The 19333-nt window shown below is 36.5% G+C and overlaps 1 protein-coding gene across 4 annotated transcripts in view; it reads right to left on the bottom strand.

Moving 5' to 3' along the window:
• CSMD3 (CUB and Sushi multiple domains 3) overlaps window positions 1-19333 on the bottom strand; it is a 619378-nt gene that overhangs the window by 23577 nt on the left and 576468 nt on the right. For all 4 annotated transcript variants that reach the window (XM_051812144.1, XM_051812141.1, XM_051812142.1 and 1 more), the window contains 5 exons: window positions 18802-18978; window positions 15138-15317; window positions 11470-11643; window positions 4896-5069; window positions 4561-4634 (listed from right to left, as the gene is read on the bottom strand). In XM_051812144.1, coding sequence (XP_051668104.1) covers window positions 4561-4634; window positions 4896-5069; window positions 11470-11643; window positions 15138-15317; window positions 18802-18978 — 779 coding nt within the window. The remainder of the gene's footprint in view (window positions 1-4560; window positions 4635-4895; window positions 5070-11469; window positions 11644-15137; window positions 15318-18801; window positions 18979-19333) is intronic.

The raw sequence follows: 19333 nt of genomic DNA, 5'->3' as shown, positions 1-19333 counted from the left end.
GAATGAAAACACACCTCATTAAGTCTTTGCTATGTCTATAGTTTGGTAGCCCAGTAATAGATAATTGCCATTATTAGTTACAGGGTTTTGAGTTACCAAGACTTCTAAGCAGAGGTTTGTCAGGCTTCCTTTGTCTGAAAGTGTCTTGAACTGCTTGAAATTTTGTATTTGGTTTTGGCTTGGTTTTTTTTAAACTCGATTTAGCTGTAAAACCCAATTTTACTGTGATCAGGTGGCTATGACTAATGTTTATGCTTTTCTTGATCTTTGTATGGTACAACCACAGTTTTACTGCTATTCACAGCAGTAAAAAAAGAATCTACCATGTACAGAATGAGGTATTTCCCACTAATGTGATGTGGTACAGAGAAATACAGGCCTGGTGCTGGAATGATAGCAAAGCCCTTGAGAAATGGAGACAAAAGGATGCTGTGAAGAAGACTACAGGTGTGACTACGATAAGAGATGCAACACAGGCTTGGCCCTGGAGAACTCATTGCTGTGAACAACTCACCCATGATCACTGGACAGAATCAGGTTTCAGGAGTAAAAAAAGAAGTATCTAACACAGATGAAATGTATCTTATTGTGTAGATTGAAATATAGTGTGGGGTTGCAGTGTCAGTGGTGTGCAAAAAAAGGAAAAATCACGTTCTTGCCAGTGAAGCACTCCAGACTGTGACACTAACCTACCTCACTGACACCAGAGACCTCAGGACCATGAGCAGCAGAAGAAACCAGGAAAATTACATTGTGTCTGATAAGGCTTAAATTACATTTTCATTGATGCAGTGATGGTGCCAACTCTGCTAATGGAGACAGTTATACTGTGGTAGTAGAGCATTTCTCTTGGAATTTTATCCTACAATTCAATCAACACTGAAGATTTTATAAGCATTACATTAACAGAAGCAGATTATTTGCAAGGTTGCTCAACATATGCAGATCAAGTTTTATATGGCATTTCATAAAATAGAAATCAAGAGCTAGTACAGGGCTACCACTACTGTAAGGTGCCTATTTTCCTTTCTAAATTCAGACAGCCCTTTTGCTCAATTTAGGCCTTAATGTGTAGGGGAAAATAGCTGAATTTCTACAAAAACATATTATTGGAAAAATAAGAGAAGAAATAAATCTTACATATTTGACTGACTGCTCTGAGCAGTCCTAAACTGCTTCTTCAGTTCAGTAGTATCTTGTGTTACAACAGCTCATGGTGAAAGTGCTATAAGCAATTTTCTATGTTACTAGCAATATAGCCAAAGAAATATTTCAAAACCAACAGTTTCTTTCCAAGGAGCAATTTATTTTCCAGATTACAGTTGAAGTCAGTATTCACTGAGTTCTAAAGGTATTTTGTCTCCATTGTGACACACTGTTAAGGTAGATCTGTCAAATAAAAAATGCTAGATGGAAGTTAACATCCTAGAAGTATGTATTCATAAAAATTAAAGTAGGTGATGCTACTAATTTACATGCCATGCCCCATATCCAAGGAGCACTAAATTGGTATTTTGATGTCATTTGAACATACAGGAACGTGATCTGCTTCTGCCCAAAGAATTCGATACTGAACAATAAAATCCATACAAAATTCTGTTGCCTCTTTTTCTACAAAATCCTCATTTAATACTTGAAACACCATTCAAATGTGACATGGTGATATTTGTGCTTTTGTTAGTGTAGGTTCCAGGAGGTCAGGTTTAGATACACCTTTAAGTCAAGCCAAGAATTGTGTTGTGTTTGCCTGAACTTTCAAAGCTTGATTTATTTTTATTTTTTAAATGGGACAGAGACATAAATTTAAACCTTGACAATTAAGTCAATTAAGTGACCCTATTAATATTAGTTGAAATATGAAGTATTTAAGAGAGTCAAAACAAACAAACAAAACAAAACAAACAACAACAAAAAACCCCCAAAAACCAAAAACCAAACCAAACAAAAAAACCCCCAAACAACAAAAAACCTAAAGAACAACAAAAAAAAAACCACCAAAAACAAAAACAAAAAACCCCCAAACAAACAAAACAAAAATCTCCTCACCCTGTGCTGGTCAGAAAACTATCATATATTCAGCAATAACAACTCATTATGCATTTGCCCATTGCAAATGCAACATTTTGCTTAATTTTATGTAAGTTCTTTTGGTCTGCTGTTTAAATGGTAGATAATTGGATCTATCAGACAGATGAAAATCAAAGCCATCTCATCTTTAGTATTTTGGAACAATTTAGAATTATTCTTTACCTTTCTATGGATAAAAGTCACTATTATCCCATTCATGCAGGAAGTTAATTATAGCATAATATAAATTCATTTATAATATTTTTGTGGTTTAAATGAATCGTAACATTATAGTATATATGATAATGCAATTTCTTTTTGGGATCTACGGACAATAACTTGTCTAGAAGCAATCATTTTCACTGTTGTTTCACAGTTTCATCTGTATGATCGATACTTTTACTCCATTCTGTATTAACTAAGCAATCATACTTAGATAACCAGAAATTGCACATTTAGTTGCTACATGTGAGTGTGAGCAAAAGTTGCTGGCTAGGTAAGGAGACTATAGCTCATATAGCTTAAATATGCTAGGAACTAACCTTACAGTTGTTTACAATTTATTTTTTTTTAGAATTTACAAGGTTGTACATTCTGATAAGAGGTACACCTCTTTTAGAAATGATTTGTCAATTGACATTTTGCCTGATATTTTCATGTTCTCTGTAAATGATGCTTTTACTCACAACTACAACTACACAATGAGAAAGACTGCATTAGCTTTGCCAAGGTGAGAAAGCTCATTAATATGCAAGAGAAACTGTGACGATAAAATCATAGAAAATGGTCATTACAATGATTTATTTGTTATATAGTTGAATAAAGAGTTGCCCTCTAGCATAATATTGTATTATAACCAAAGGAAGTTAACCTTAGACTATTCCTGCGTATTCTATCTTGGTATGAAACAGCAATCTAGTCCCTAGAGAAAACTGAGACAATTTTGTTTTCACTTGCATATGATTGTGATCTAGCACAATCTGAAAACCTAAATATTGCTAAAATAATCACTAAACAGGAGTAGTACTGCATAATGGCCATCAAAAAGGATAAACCAAAGAAATTTTTAGCCATGGAACTTTGAAAAGTCTTTAGCTACAATCTTTGCTTTTAAAAACTAACTACATTTTGTAAATTTGTTTAAATTTCACTCGACCCTTTCTTGCATTTCTAGCAATCTGCAGATTTTATTCCCCTGCTATTAGACGGGCACCTCATACATCTGTGGAGCTGCTACTGTACTCTTCTGTCCAGTCCTTCTCAGAGGTCTGGAGCTTTCCACCCTGACATCAAACACGGATGTAGCAGGATAGAATAGGCTCTCTCTTTGTTTGCAAGAGCCCTAGCAAATTATAGAGTGCATTTTTGCATCTGTAAACCATTCATTCATGAAAATGTCTCACTGACATGACTGTTTTGTGCTAATCGGAAAATAAGAAGTTCAAAATCATTTTCAATTTTACAATTCTTTTTCCAACAGAAACATATGCAAACCCCATTTGCCACAACACAGCCTTGTAGAAAATGTGGCCGACAGCCTCCTGGGATGCAGTAGGAAGAGCATTGACAACAGGTCAAGGGAAGTGCTTCTTCCTCTCTGCTCAGCCCTGGTGAGACACAAATAAGTGCTGGGTCCATTGCTGGGCTTGCCAGTGCCAGAAAGACATGGACAGTACTACATTGAGTAAAGTGATGGGCCACAAAAGTGATTAAGGGACTAGAGCATCTGGAACACAAGGAGTAGTTGAAAGAGCTGGGATTATTCAGTCTGTAAAAAAACCTGGGGGCAGGACAGGTAACAGTGATAGATTTTTCTTCAGCGGTGCCCAGTGACAGGAAATAAGTAGAAATTCAAACATAGGCAATTCTCTTTAAGAAAAAAGTGTTCATTTTCACTCTAAGGGTGATCAACTTGGAATAGATTGCCCAGACACACTGTCAAGTCTCCATCCTTGGAAATATTCAAAACCACCTGGACACAGCCCTGATAAACCTGCTCTAGCAGATCCTACTTTGAGGAGAGTTGGACTAGGAGGTTTCCAGAGGTGTCCAACAGCTTTCATGACTCTGTAATTCATTTGTGGTTCCAAAACCAGTGTATCAACACAATTGTTCTCAGGAAAATAAAAATTCTGCTTTTTAGAGTACATCTGCATTAGCAATTTGGCACACAGTATACACATTTTTAAGCAGAAAAAGCCTACTTGATAAATTTTAGGGAGTACTTATATATATATGGCAGGAGATACTGAAGGAGATACTGAAAGCCTTCAAGGTTTCAAGCAGAACTTGATCACCAGTTTTTCATGTAGCACACTGCTAATATGGACACAAGGTCAGTGTAATCCAACAGCTAGAAATAAGGAAACAGCAACACTGCAGCAAAGAGCTCTTACACAAGAAGTTTCTGAACCTATAACCAGAAGCTTCTAGACTTTGAGGTAGTACAAAAGCATTTTAATGTGGAAGTTAATAAAAAATAGCATACTCTACCTGATAGCCAAATGTGTTGTTTTGTGACCCATGTCTTGGGACTCCTGGATTTTCACATGCTGTGCGAGTAGGTTCTTAAAAAAAATTACAATACATTAAAGCCAAAACAAATTACAGCATTTTAATTAAATACATGAATGTATCACAACATTAACCTTGTTCAATAATATGCAATAAGTCAACACAGAGACAAAAATAAAGTTACTTGATTCTTACAGAGTACAGAATAACTCCAAGTTAATTCAAAATAACTGAAAACTCCTAGATTGAGTTCCTTATCTGGAAAAGAAATAATAAGCATTTCAAAAAATTGCAATACATGAGTTTAACCATACCTATACATCGAGGAGAAGATCCACTCCATGTGCCATCTGCTTGGCAAATCCTGGTGCTGGAGCCAACCAAAACAAAAGGAGGATTGCAGCTGAAAGAGACTTCTGACTGATAGATGAAGCTTTTGCCTTCTCTTTTCCCTTGAGCAGGTACTCCAGGGTCACCACAAAACTTTGCTGTGAAAAAAGATATGATAGAAATGGAATGTGTCATTTATTAAAAAACATAAAATTAATATTTAGCTGAACACAGTCAAGCAATTACTCCAAATTTTATATTTATTTTATTAAACAAAGATCAAATATGGAAACACTTCATAGGAGTTCAGAGAGACTAGATAGCCAATCTTTAATCTGCCTGATTGCAGTAGGTTTGCTAGTTGTTCAAAATGCATTCATAGTGCGCTTGGTCAATACCTGAAACTTTATAAACAAGTTGACAACTTGTTTAATAATGTCCAAACATCCACAATTTACCTCTGCCCCAAACCACATCAATCTGCCAATCTACAGAAAGCAATCAGAGATTATACAAAACTTTCTCAATCTCCCCTCTCCTCCTCCTTTCTGACACCTATCCGGTGTTGAACATTTTTGTATAATTAAAATATTTGTGAGATAAATTTTAGGAATAGTGAAGTCTTGCTTTCGCATCCTTCATTGAAAGGTAAGGTTTGGTATGTATGGAAGTACAATACTTGAGAGTTAGTACAGCTAACAATAATAAAATTTAAAAAACTAACAAACATATTAAAGAAACTTCTGCAACAATTTAAAAATCAAATACTAATAAACTGTTATTAGACAGGGTAAATTTCACTAATAAAACCCTATTTTTAAATTGATATTTTTACTTTATACCTATTACCTAAAGAGTCCCTATGCCTATATCATGTCATAACTCAGTAAATGTACTGCTGGCAAATTTACTGGCCTTCTCCCGTATAAAGTACTGATTATTGTCAGAAGTTGAATTTTGAATAATTGATCCAGGAAATTAAATCAGTTATGGTAAACCCTGGGTCATCAGACTATATTATTTCCTGACACACTACGGATTCCAATATTGTGGAGTCTAATTTCATATCAAACATAAAATACTGAAATAATCATTAAAAAAACTAACTTGTATGTGTGCAATGATGTATTTCTAAAAAGGCATGCTGTACAGACAGTGGAATTTTGTGCTTCATCTTTCTCTTCTATGAACAAAATTTATATTACATCTCTCAAACAACAACCATCAAAATGTATTTCTAATATCTCTGTCACCTATGTTTTAAGCTTTCCAAATGACCCGCTCACATGAAATGCTCCTGCTCTCCTTCTCTTACTACAGGCACTGACTGTATAGGAAATCCATATAGTTCACAAACATTGGTGAAAAAAAAAATCTGTAGCATACCAGAACCTATCATTTGGAGATAGTGCCACACAGTGTACCTCATTGTATGAATGACAGATCATGGTTGTAGTATGCTTTCACTAGAAAATTCTGTGTCTTAATTTGAAAATACATGAAACATTTATAAATTTTTAACACAGTGGCTTGAAATTGTCCCCTAAACAGTTCTTTGCATCAATGAAGTAGCAATTCTCAAGGGAAAAACCATTCTCGCATTCAAAAATAGGGGTTTCGTAAATTTATTCATTTTTTCTAAAACTAGGTAAAATCCACCACTTAGTTGTCAGTCAACTTTACCTAGTTACTGAATAACTACTGAATACCTGCCTTTTATATAGGTAACCATGGAAACCAGACATCATGGTAAAACACAGCTATTTTCCTCTGATATTGGAACAGAGGACTACAGAACAAAATAAAGTTGCAGCAAACTGGAAGTTCTATGAGTGCTTCCACTCCCAGTGGAACTATTTTCCCAAGGACTCTGAGAACCTTTAACAAGGCAGGACGATGGAGCTCTGACACTGAGACTGTGAGGCTAATTTCATTCTTAAAAGAAATTTAACTGATTAACAGAATGTTTCCTGTCGTGTCTGATGGTAGCAGCGAGAGCACCTCTGGGAGATGTGCCCAGGTAGAAGAGCTGCTCAGCGTGGTAGCAGAGCTTCATGAGGAGGTTTTCAGGCTGATGAGCATCAGACAAGGAGATGGACTGGTGCCCTCATATCCCTGAGATGGACATACCAGCCAACCATGACAAAAGAAAGAAAGGATCCCCTCCCCTCTCATCACCAGGCAGAAGGAGGGGCCTAAGAGATGAGGGGAAATGGAAATAGGTTAATTCCTACTTAGGGGGAGCATGCAAATCCCCTCCCAGCCTGCCTGACCTTCCCAGGTGCCCTTATACAACAGGTATGAGGCCCTGGAATTGGATGGACTGATAACTGAAGATGCAGATGAAGGTCTTTCTGGGATTGGAAGGGTCATCTAGGGCAAGATAGCCTACCCTCTGCATTATGATCACCTCTGTCAAATAAAAAAGAAAGGTAATTTTCACAGGTGACTCCCTTCTGAGGTGAAACCAAGGGCCCAATACGCCGACCAGACCTAACCCATAGGGAAGAATGCTGCATCTCTGGGGCCTGGGTCAGGGACTCTCTAGAAAGAAAACTCTCTAGTTTGGTACAGCCCTCTAATTAGTATCTGCTGTTCTTCATATCCACAGGGATGAGGTAGCAAAGAGAAGTCCAAGGGTGATCAAAAGAGATTTTAGGGCCTTAGAGCAATTGTTTGAAGGCTCAGGAGGACAGCTAGTGTTTTCTTCAATCCTTCTGGTAGCAGGGAAGAATATTGAAAGGAATAGGCAGACCCAACTGGTCAACAGATGGCTCTGAGGATGTGTAATTGGGGGAACTTCGGGTTTTTCAACCTGATGGGATGCATCCTTTTTAGAAAAGAAAAAGGATTTTTGTGCAGGAGTTAGCAGGGCTGACCAATAGAGCTTTAAACTACACTGGAAGAGTGAAAGGGAAAAAAACCAGGCTCACCTGGGATGACACACCAGCAGTAGGATGACATGCCAAAGTCTGAGGAAGTGCATGCTAGTGAGATCCTTCAGTCTGCTTTATGAGGCATTGGGTGCAATGAACAATATTTGTAATGTTCCTACATGCAACATATGCAGCATGAGGAACAAGTAAGAGGAGCTAGAAGCCTTGACTCAGTCCCAGAAATATGACATCCTTGGCATAACCAAAACCTAGTGGGATGAGTGCTGTGACTAGTGTGCCAGGATGGAGGCTTACACACTCTTCAGGAGGGATAAGCAAGGCAGGTGAGGTGGGAGACTATGGGGGGCGGAGGGGTTGTGGAGCTTGCTGTTGATTATGTGTCATGGTTTAGGAATGGTACACTCCAATTAAATGCCCTCACAAAGACTCTCCTAAACCATACTGCCACTCTCTTTTGCTCCCTGCCAACCCCACAACTCCGTTTTCCCTTCCTGATGTAGGGGGATAGAATTGGGAGTTGGAGGCATAAAAGGCAAAGATCACGGGTTGAGATAAGAACAATTTACTAGAAACAGCAATGAGAAAAGAAAACAAACAGTAACATTAATAATATTAATAACAAAAGTGTACAAAAGGGAGGGGTGATTTATATGCAAAATGTTCACCTTGGAGCCTGACCCAACCCACAGCAGTTTTCATGACCAGAAGCCCTGCCCTTCTCCTCCCTTTCTCCTCAGGTGGTATAGAAAAACATCTGGGCCTTAGCCACACCTCCTCCCAGCTACTGCAAAAAATTAACCCTGTCCTGGCCAAAACCTGGAAATTATGGAATGTTAAGAGCCTTTGGATTAAGGAATACACATAAAGCAGATATTGTCATGGGAGTCTACACACAGCCAGGATGTCAACACTGACAAACTATTCTTTAATGAACTAAGGAAGACCTCTAAATCAACTGCTCTTGTCCTTATGCGGACTTCAACTTGCCAGATGTTAACTGTGAATACTACAGGACAACCCTGGATGTATATCCAGACTGGGGGACTGCTGCTGGAAAGCAGCAGCGCAGAAAGGGACCTGGGAGTCCTGGTTGACAGCAAGTTGAATAAGATTCAGCAGAGCCCTGGAGACAGAAGGGCCAACTGTGTCCTGGGAGGCATCAGCCAGTCAAAGGAGGTGATTGTCCAACTCTACTCTGTACTGATGTGGCCTCACCTTGAGTACTGTGTGCAGTTTTGGGCTTCACAATATAAGAAGGATATTAATCTATTTGAGAGTGTTCAAAAGAGGGCCAGGAAGATGGTGAAGGGCCCTGAGGGGAAGCCATACAAAGAGTGGCCAAGGTCACTTGGTCTATTCAGCCTGAAGGAGAAGAGACTGTGGCAAGACCACATCATGGTCTAAAGCCTCTTCCGAGGAGAAGTGGAGGGGCAGGCACTGATCTCTTCACTCTGGTGAGACAGTGACAGGACTCAAGGATGATGAGGGAATGGCATGAAGATGTGTTGGGGAGGTTTAGGTCATATATCAAGGTTCTTCACCCAGAGGGTTGTCGGGCACTGGAACTTCACAGACTTCACAGAATATTCTGAGTTGGAAGGGACCCACAAGGATCAGTGAATCCAACTCTTAATTAATTTAGTCCTGTACAGGGACTGAACCTTGGTGTTATTACCACAATGCTCTAACCAACTGAGCTAATCTCAGGGTCAACAGGCTCCTTGGGGAAATGGTCATGGCACCAAAACTGACAGAATTCGAGAAACATTCAGACAACGCTCTCAGGTACATGGTGTGATTCAGGACTTGGACTTTGATGATCTTTGTGGGTCCCTTCCAATTCATTATATTATATGATTCCATGATAGTTCTATGATTCTAAGTTATATCTGTAGTTAGGACTTTTCTGACATAGGCCTACATTTTTGCCATCTATTGCTAAGCTTATAAAACCAGCAGTCCTTTACTGAAATTACTGCATGAGTAATTAAGCAAACAAATTTACAGGGTCATAGATGACAAATACTCAACCAGGGACATGACTATATTCCGCTCTGGATAATTAATCCATGTTATAACGAGACCTTGCATCTCTTCAGCTATAGGCTCTATGGAACCAAGCTGGGAACTAAATTTCTGATGTCAAGAACTGGTTAAAGATTGCTCATTGAGAATGACTTTCACCAGCTCCCTCTCATTTCTGCCAGATGGCAGCTAGCTTAAGCTCTTTGACAAGTACTGGCTGCCAATTGTTTTCTCTTGCAAGCCAATGGGTAACCACTGCACATCAACAACATTCAGTTAATGTAGTCTCTGCATGAAACAGTCTTTAAGTCCCAGGCAGCTGCATTCTGTGGCAAATATACCTATTAAAACGTTTAAAGGTGGAGCCTACTTTTTCAGAGTATATTGCAGCATTGAGTATTCCAACTTCAAAAATGACAAACAGCTTGTGGTATCCAAAAATGAATAAAGAATACCATATTTCAATCAAGAACAAATGATGAAAATGATTTTTCATGGTCTTTGTTGTTCCTAATACAATGGACTCTAAAGGAGCTCCACATAGAGAACTTAAGCAACAAATATTGGGGTTTTTTTCTTACAAAAAACAAAGCCTTTCCTCATGTTCCACCTCTGGCATATACAGTTTCAGCAGCACTAAGAAACTGTTGTCAATGATATAGGAATGTAATTGGGAAAAAAGAAAAAGAAAAGATGATCTATAGGATATTCTTTTACAGTAGTAGGATATAGCCAAAATAGAGAACATTTTTGAAAGGGAAAGATTAAAAATGCAAAAAATAGTAAAATAATAAAGAAGGGTATTTTGCAACATCTAGCAAGCTACCTGGCAAGCTCAGCTACTTGGCAAGTTTGAATTAAACTGCAGAAAATGTAAAGCCAAGAATATGATATGATCCTCTTCCAGTTAGACTCCTTTCTCAATACTATTACAGGATAGTATAGCTATTCTACAAATAACTTCAGTACCTCCTTCTTCAGTGCAATCAACTGAATATTACAATTACTTTTAAAAGATTTCTTAAATAATGAGTGGAATTTGCTTCTGTAATGAAATTTGTAGCAATACAAAAATCCATCAATGTTATAACTTTCAGATTAACAAAATTTACTGCATAAAATATGTAACTTAATTTAGTGTGGGGAAAAAATAGACAATTCCCATAGAATCACCCTGGGGCCTAGTCAACATTACAGTCAGAAAAATTCCTCTGTGATATCACAGAAAGTTTAGGATGAGTAATGAGGAAATAAAAGAAGTTATAATGAAAGTTATTCTATTCTATATGTATTGGATCTGAAAACAAGACAGCACCTCTTAATCTTGGATTGCCTTAGATCATGTTGTATGCATTGCCAATAACATTTTTTATGTGTGTTTTTGTCTGAGGACTCCTACATGCACACACATATATTCCTACAACTTCCTCAATCTATTATTTACATTATAATTTTGGAAAACTGTAGGAATTTTAGGAATTTTTGGAAGGATTGTACTTGTCCCAGGTTTAAAATTAATTGAGCCACTGCAGGATGGAGGGGTGAGAAGGGACTGAGGAAAAAAAAAAAAGTGAAAATTTTAAAAAAACCACTATAGTTGAATAGCAAAATACAGGACTATAAAGCAAATACTTACGTAAACACTGAGGTACTTCACCACTCCATGTTCCATTCCCAACACAAGTCAAAACAGCAGGAAAAGAGAGTTCATATCCTGGAGAGCAGACATAGCTAATGCTAAATCCCCAGTCCAAGTTTGTTCCTTCCAACCTTCCATTAGAGATCTGCGGAGGAGTTGGGCAGGTAACAGCTGCAATAATATTCAATATAATTAGGCCCAGCTGCTGTAAATATCCCTGGTGTACACAATTACTAGAAGAACCATATGGGCTAATTTCACCTTTTTTAGAGGACAATACAGTCAGGACATGTTATCTTCCTCACTGTATTCTTGCCACATTTCCTGAAGTTAGTACTTCTGGTTTCCTCCATTTAGGAGACAGTGGATGATTGATGAAGTGTCTTAAACAAACCAAGATGCTGCATCAAATCAAATAGGAAGACTACCTAAAAATCAGTATGGAAATTATGACGTGTACAACATTTAAGATATGTCTGGTAGTATACTACAAAATTATTTTGTTTGTCTTTTAAGACAACATAGATTACAATTACCTTTCATTAGTGTAGTAATAATTAAATATTATCTTCCTGTTAACCATTTTAGGCATTTGCTAGGTATTAATGCTCAGGAATAAAACTGTAGGACAACTTTTCCAAAATATTACTTGAAAGCCTGTTTCTAATTTTCACAGTTTAGTTAGTAATTGCTTTGTGAGTAGCACCTCATCAAAAAGCATCTAGCTTCTAGCTAGAGGGAGAAAGTGTAAGGATTTGTAATCCCTTGAAACTGTTAGTGTTGCTACCTCTAAGGTGGCCAACAAGAAGTATTTCAGTATAGATTCTAATTTCCAGGTCTCCCAGGAAAAAACAGTTGTAGGGAAGAGGACTGAAAAACAGCAGGACAGTAGAAATAAAGAGATATAACTGTTGTGATGAAGATAGAAGTGACATTCACTGGATAATGGTGTAATAAAAGACAATAGTTAATAAAAGGTGAAAGGAAAAAAGTATTAATGAAACTAAATTAAAGAAACTCTGAAGCAAAAAGAGAAAAGGCAAAATTTAGACGGAGTTACTAGAATTAATCAGATAGACAATAGTGGTAAAACAGAGGAAGTTTGGAGAAACTGTGCTGGCAAAAGAGAAAGAAAGCAAATAAAACTAATATGATTTAATTTAGTGGATTAAAGAGAAGATGTGGTGATTAAAAATGGAGGGAGGAAGTTAAATGCTGCACCCATATCCTTTAAACTTATGTTTAGACAGCTGTCAGCTTGCGAGCTCAAAAGAAGTTAGAGGTACTAGTTTAGGAGCATTGTGTATGTGAATGTGATCTGCAGACAGTTCACCACGCACCATTTTGCCATTCTTATCATACTCTTCAGTGAGAGAATCTCAACTATATGAACCATAAAGGTACTCTGCAGCACCATTCATAGCTGTTTGAGAATGCTGGATGAAAGTAGTACTGTTACCAAATAACCCTTTGCCAACCCGTAAAACAAATCTAAATTTTGAGGCCTTGATTTTGTCCCAGAAAAGGACATGATAGCTTTTTCCTAATTTTTATGATGTTTTAATAAATGTACATCAAAACAAGTACTCCAAGAAGCAGAACTCTGTCCTCATTGTCCAAGAGCTTCATGAACTGTTCTTTTATAGGGGTCTTATATAGTTTTAACTTCTGAGGTGATTAATAAAGGAGGGAATACCAGTGAATAATTGGGAAAGGGGAGAGAAGAAGTAGCACGAAAATAGGTGCAACACCAGAATTTTGTGGTGAGAAAAGCAAAACAAAACAACACCCAGCAACAAGCCAGAATGCCTCTCTATTTTGGTCAGAGTTAGGCATAAATATGTACAGCAATGTTTCTCAGTTTAAGAACTACAACTATATTACAAATGCAAGTCTGCAAAAAAGACAATGCTTGAATATTTGAATATTCAGTTGCAGATGAACATGCATCTTTTTCCAACTAGGCATAGCAGAGAATTATTTATATCTTCTCTTTCAATGGCACAGAGACAATTATACATCCAATTTCTGCCCAGTTCATTTTCCAATTATTTTAACTAAATGGTACCAAAGGACCCTGGCACTTCATTCTGACAGTAAGAACTAACTGTTATACATTTCAAACACCCTACTGCATAGAATATATTACTTTTGATTACACTATTAACTTATCTAGTGTACTCACACAAGTAGAACGAAATTCTTAGAACACTAGAGATTCTTTATATGGTTATTATTTAGTATTTATACAAGCCTTAAATATGTATGAGGCAAAACCAGAAAGACTCAAAAATTCAAAGTTAAAACTGGCAGTACAACTATTTCTTTGTATGGTGCTGTTTGAATCAAATCATAGTTAGATCTTCTGCTCCCACTTAGGTGCCCTGTAGACCTTAAGAATTTGAGGATGGAAGACTATATCTTAAATACTTTTTCTTTCATGATCTAGCTGTTCACTTACAGTCACTCTTAGAGACAGACAGACTCTTGGTCAATAGTACCACTATAGCTGTTCTTCTGTTCTTAAAATAAATATGAATTGAAACTGAGGCAGGCTAAGAGCACAGTGCAAATAGAAAAAAAAGTGTAATGTTAAGAGGATCTCAAAGTTTGATGTCCTCAAGAATGTGTCAGGAAAATAACTTTAAAAATTGATATTATCAAAGGTGAATTAGCATTAAACTGTACTTGGTGAGATATTGGGGGAATTGCACTCAGCAGTAAAAAAGTAATTGCAAATGGGGTGAAGCCTTGAAATTAATTTATTTTGATGAATGAATTCAGGGCAGGAAAGTGAGAACTGCTGAACAGCTATGTTACTGTGCTTCCTGAAAATGAAACAGAAGGAAGATAGATAAGAACAAAACAGACACAAACTTAACTGACTAAGTTTTGAAAGAACAGAGATCAGACATGCTTAGTGTGAACCCAGAAAGAAAACACCAAAATGCTAATGCTGCTTCTCTACAGGTGTACTAACAGGAAGAGTGAGAAAAATTACTGTAGAGAGAAGTTACTTTAGGGTTTAGCAAGTGAGTTTCTCAGAGAAAGTATTTTTGATGAGACAGATAAGTTTGTCTTTCAGCAATATTCAGAATCTTTGCTGTTTAAATTTCAACAAGCATTAAACAAAACAAAACAAACAAGCAAACAAACAAATAAACAAAAAAACCCAAACAAAAATCAGGTATGCAATTAGAAGAGAGAAAAAGATTATCTTGAAATTAAACTAAGATGAAGCAGAAAAATCTTTATTGTGAAATTTACTAGAAGAATTTAGTCTTTTTGTAGCATGATGAGTCTTAAAAGTGCCCATCTAATACAGGAGGGATCAAAGGAAAATCTTAGTATTATAGACAGGGTAACTCAGAACAATTTCCCTTTGACAAAGTTCTGTATCTACACAGACCTTTCCCAAAGGTGTCTTTCACATGTTTGAGTGTTTTTGTAAATGCAGGGATATATAAATGGTTATTTTTATATGACATGCTAACTTTATAAACCATTATTTCATATTGGATAATTAAGTTTAGCGACAAAATAATAAAGTGTTTTACAGTAAGTTTCGATTTCTCTGGAAATATACAATAAATTAACAATTTACAATCAACAGTGTATGTAAATGTAATAGAAGAAATAGCTGACAAGCAAAATAAGTGTTGTACCTTTGCATGTTGGGATTACTCCACTCCACGTGCCATTGCTAGTACAAGTGCGAATTAAGGAGCTATTTGCTTCCATTGTATAACCAGGTTGGCACATATAAGTAACATTTTGTCCAACAACATAATCATCACCGTATCTCATGCCATTGGCTGGGACTCCTGGATCTCCACAACTGATAACTGCAAGTAAATAGTTGAGTAACATATTTGAAAATCTAAATGAGATTTATCTACATGTGAGGGGAAAAACACAGGACAAAACTAGGCATTTATTGGCAAAAAGAAGAAGAAAAAGGTATCAAAAATCTTATCTCCAACAAGAGAAGATAAAGACATATGTCATCTTAATTAGCTGCTAAATTTATGTAGAGCTGTATAACAATTATATTTGGAGAACATAAGCACTTTTGTTTAACAGTAGAAGTAAAGGACTGTACAATTTTCATCAACAAAATGTCAAGATTATAAAATGAAAAAAAAAAAGGCAAGAAATTATCCATATGACACTGCCACCCTTTGATAGCCTAAAACTTTCCTATCAGATCAGTTTCATTAAAAAAAAAAGAGGATATCTATTATTTAGCTTACTTTTCCATGTATACATTCTGAAAGAAAATACAACCTGGAAAAATTAAGATATATGTCTGCAAAAACTTCAGAAATGCTCACATGGTTGCTATGTACATAAACAGATGAAAATATTCAGCCAACCCCCAAATGTTGGACTGTGGCTTACGTAAAAACTAGGTCTATGGTACTTTAATGAGTAGGAGTGGTTGTAAAACCTCTTGTGACTTCTAGTGTTAGGACATAATCTCCTAATGAAATAAAATATTCCTAAGGAGTTAATAAAGAGTTTTATACTGTTGTAATCTGAAAATAGTGTTAAAACAGATAAGATTCTTTCAGATCCAGTCAACTGGATCTATCAACTTCTGTTTTCAGAGTAAGAAATCTTGAGAATACCAGTCACAATCACAGAATCACAGAATATGCTGAGTTGGAAGGGACCAATCAGGATCATCGAGTCCAACTCCTGGCCCTGCACAGGACCATCCCAAAGAATCACACCATGTACCTGAGAGTGTTGTCCAAATGCTGAACTCTAATAAAAAGTGGTGGTTTTCAGGAAAAAAAAAGGGGGGGGGAAGAAGGGGAAATCTAGTTCATATAAAATATAGTATTCCATGTGTTTTTTGGTTTATTTTTTTATTTTATAGTAAACTTGACAATGTCCCTACAGCTTTGCTATTGCTCCTGGAAAACCATGGGAGGCAGTTTCCTGGGCAGAAAGCATATCATGTCTACTTTTAAGTCAATGCCAAAGCATGATGGATGTGAATGGCACCCTCTCTGTATCCTGCTCTCCAAAATCACAAAAATCCATGACTACATATTCGTGATGTATTCTGGCCAGGTCCCTTGACCTAATAACTGAGGACTTGAGAATCCAAGGTACATATAGTATATATACCTTGCTCTACAGTTTATCACAGTTTGAGTGATCAGATACTAATTATGTGGCATATATAATAAATCTTAAGATGTCACGTCATCACTGTCTGCGGATACAGAAGACACTAGAAAACATATTACAGGGTTATCAAGGTTAGTCTAAAGTAACTAGTGCACTGATAAAGGAAAATCGAGATTGGCCTAATTTAGTTTACCTAGGAACACAGTAATTTTAATTTTTTTAAAAACTAAAAAGTCATAGATTTTTCATGGTCACTTTTCAAATAATATAAATCTGGAAAAGACAGAATCATAAGCATATTCAAATATTCTGCATATTCTACCTTTCTCTATTTAACATATTCCATTTATTATCCTTGATGTTCAAATTTTGCTAAAATCATCCCCAATATTTTTCCAAGTATACTATTGTTTTGACTGAATTAAAACATAAAGCTTATGTATTTCTCCTTTTTTTCTCTAATCTTTGTTTCATTTCAGTTGGATCACCACCACTCAGGTCACTATGGTAGGCAAAAAGGAGCTTAAACTGTTGTAGTGATCCTGACCAGAAGACCACTGCACATTGACGAGTCAGTGAACCACTACATTTAAGCTGGGGAGCCCCAGGCCTGTGCTGCACATCCAGCGTGGCCTTCAGACCTGAGCCACACAGATCTCTGGGCCAGGGCACAACCTCAGACAGCTCACGGCAGCAGAGTTGCTGCAGGCAGCCCCCAGTCCACGATTACCCCTTGCTGATTGCTGTCCTTGCTTTTTATTTAGCAGTGCAATAAGAAGCTCTCATGAGAACATTGTTTCTGTTCAGAAATGATATTGTTATTGTTATTTCTTCCTAAGAAAATCCTATAATAAATTGCAGAGTTGAAAGGGGAGAATCTTTGCTATAGGTCTGCATGACATGTTGCACATGGGACAGTCTTATTCGATGGTACACTGCCCAGGGCTCCCAGCATCTAAAGAGTATAAGATGTTAGCTCTAAAACCTAGCATTTTGAATGATATGCAAGAAGCAGTTGTAATAAGTATGGACTTGCTGTAAATTTTGATAACATCTGGACTAAACAAAATTGGCATATCCTGAATCTCCTTCCCCTTGTTTTATTAGGATACTTCTTCTATTAAGATATTTTTCTAGGTTTTAAGAAAAAATCTCATGTTTCTACCTGAGCAGTGTGATTTGAGAAGACTGTTTTGGCATGCTATTCTAAAATAAACAAAAAAATATTATAGATGCAGTTGACATCACAAAACATCTTTATCCTCAGTAAAATTAATCTGATTCTCATTATAATTTGGAAAATAATAAATAAATAAAACCAGGTTTGATGACTGCAAAAATAGCTGTTCACATGCTTACCAATAAAGACTGATTTAGAAATAACACAAGAAGTTTTATCATCTAAATTTTGAGCGCTATTTGGGTTGCTGTAAGTATGTTCAAAATTTAAACAACAGTTTGCTATACCTCTGATGAGGATCGTTTCCTCAAATGATAGGCAGTCTCATGAGTCACATAAATGTAAAATTTTCAAAATTGTTACTAAAAGATGAACTAGGACATGTAATAAAGCAGGAACAGATGGGCTTGAAAATAAAGTGTTGCAAAATGCTTATTATGAATGTGAGAGATGCTGAAATAGCTTCTGTTAGTTGAGTAGCCAAAGCAAGTTTAAGGTTAATGAAGAGGCCAAACAGAAGATGATATGTGAAAGCAGGACAACAGTTTTGACCTTGGAGTCACTACAAAATAATTCTCAGGTGTTTATGACAAGGTTTTTATTTTCTACCCTCTGAAAGACCAGAGTATTATAAGTTTTCAAGATGAAGTAAAGTAATTAAAATAAAAATGTCTGAATATGATGTATCACAAAACATAAACAAGATTTAAAATATACATACTAAGAAAGAATTCAAGTAGGTAGATCATGTAACCGTGCAATTGCTTGAACTGTGACAGCAGTTACAGTTTATATATTTTACTATATTGTGTCTGCCTTTAAAAAAACATAATCTTCACATTTGCATAGCATTATATTTTTAAAGTATTTCATGTACAAAATTATTCAGGAAATAGTGCAAGAAAAAGCTGAAAACTTAATTTATTGGTATGCAACTTCTATATTCTACTTTATTGTCTTTGAGAGGAGAGGAAAAGCAGAGACTATTCATTAGAAATGTGTCTTACTTGTGCAGTTTGGCAAGGATCCAGACCATGTTCCATTGGCAGTGCACTGTCTTACAGATGATCCAGAAAGTATGTATCCTTCCACACATGAATAAATTACTGAATTAGAGAAAGTAGTTCCATCGATACGAAGTACTTTTCCATTAGCAGTTGTTCCTGGATTACCACACTGCACAGCTATAAAGGAAAATGTTAAATATTTTTCAAAATGCGGTAAAGGTGATTTTTGAAATAGGAATATCTAAGAATAATCCTTCTGCCAGCAGTGTTATGGTGGAAATCCACACTGTTGTCCTGAAAAATGTATGTTTTACCACCTACTGATAAGGCACATTGTACAGTAAATAGTTGTGTGCACGAATTAGTAGTTTTTACCCTTTTGTATGTAGGGAAACATAACCTAGAAATTTAGCTTTATAATCTGCATTAGTGAAAAGCTAATTTAGCTGCAAAAACGAACTCCCAATTATAAGAGAATACCTGATCTGCGTCTCAAGGATGAAGGACCACTGCCTCTCTAAGATCTTGCTTT

Source organism: Manacus candei, unplaced genomic scaffold (assembly GCF_025592945.1).
Source record: "Manacus candei isolate 608988 ecotype Guabito, Panama unplaced genomic scaffold, ASM2559294v1 h1tg000085l, whole genome shotgun sequence".
NCBI lineage: Eukaryota > Metazoa > Chordata > Aves > Passeriformes > Pipridae > Manacus > Manacus candei.
The sequence above is the reverse complement of the archived record's forward strand: the minus strand, read 5'-3'. Positions and strand labels throughout refer to the sequence as shown.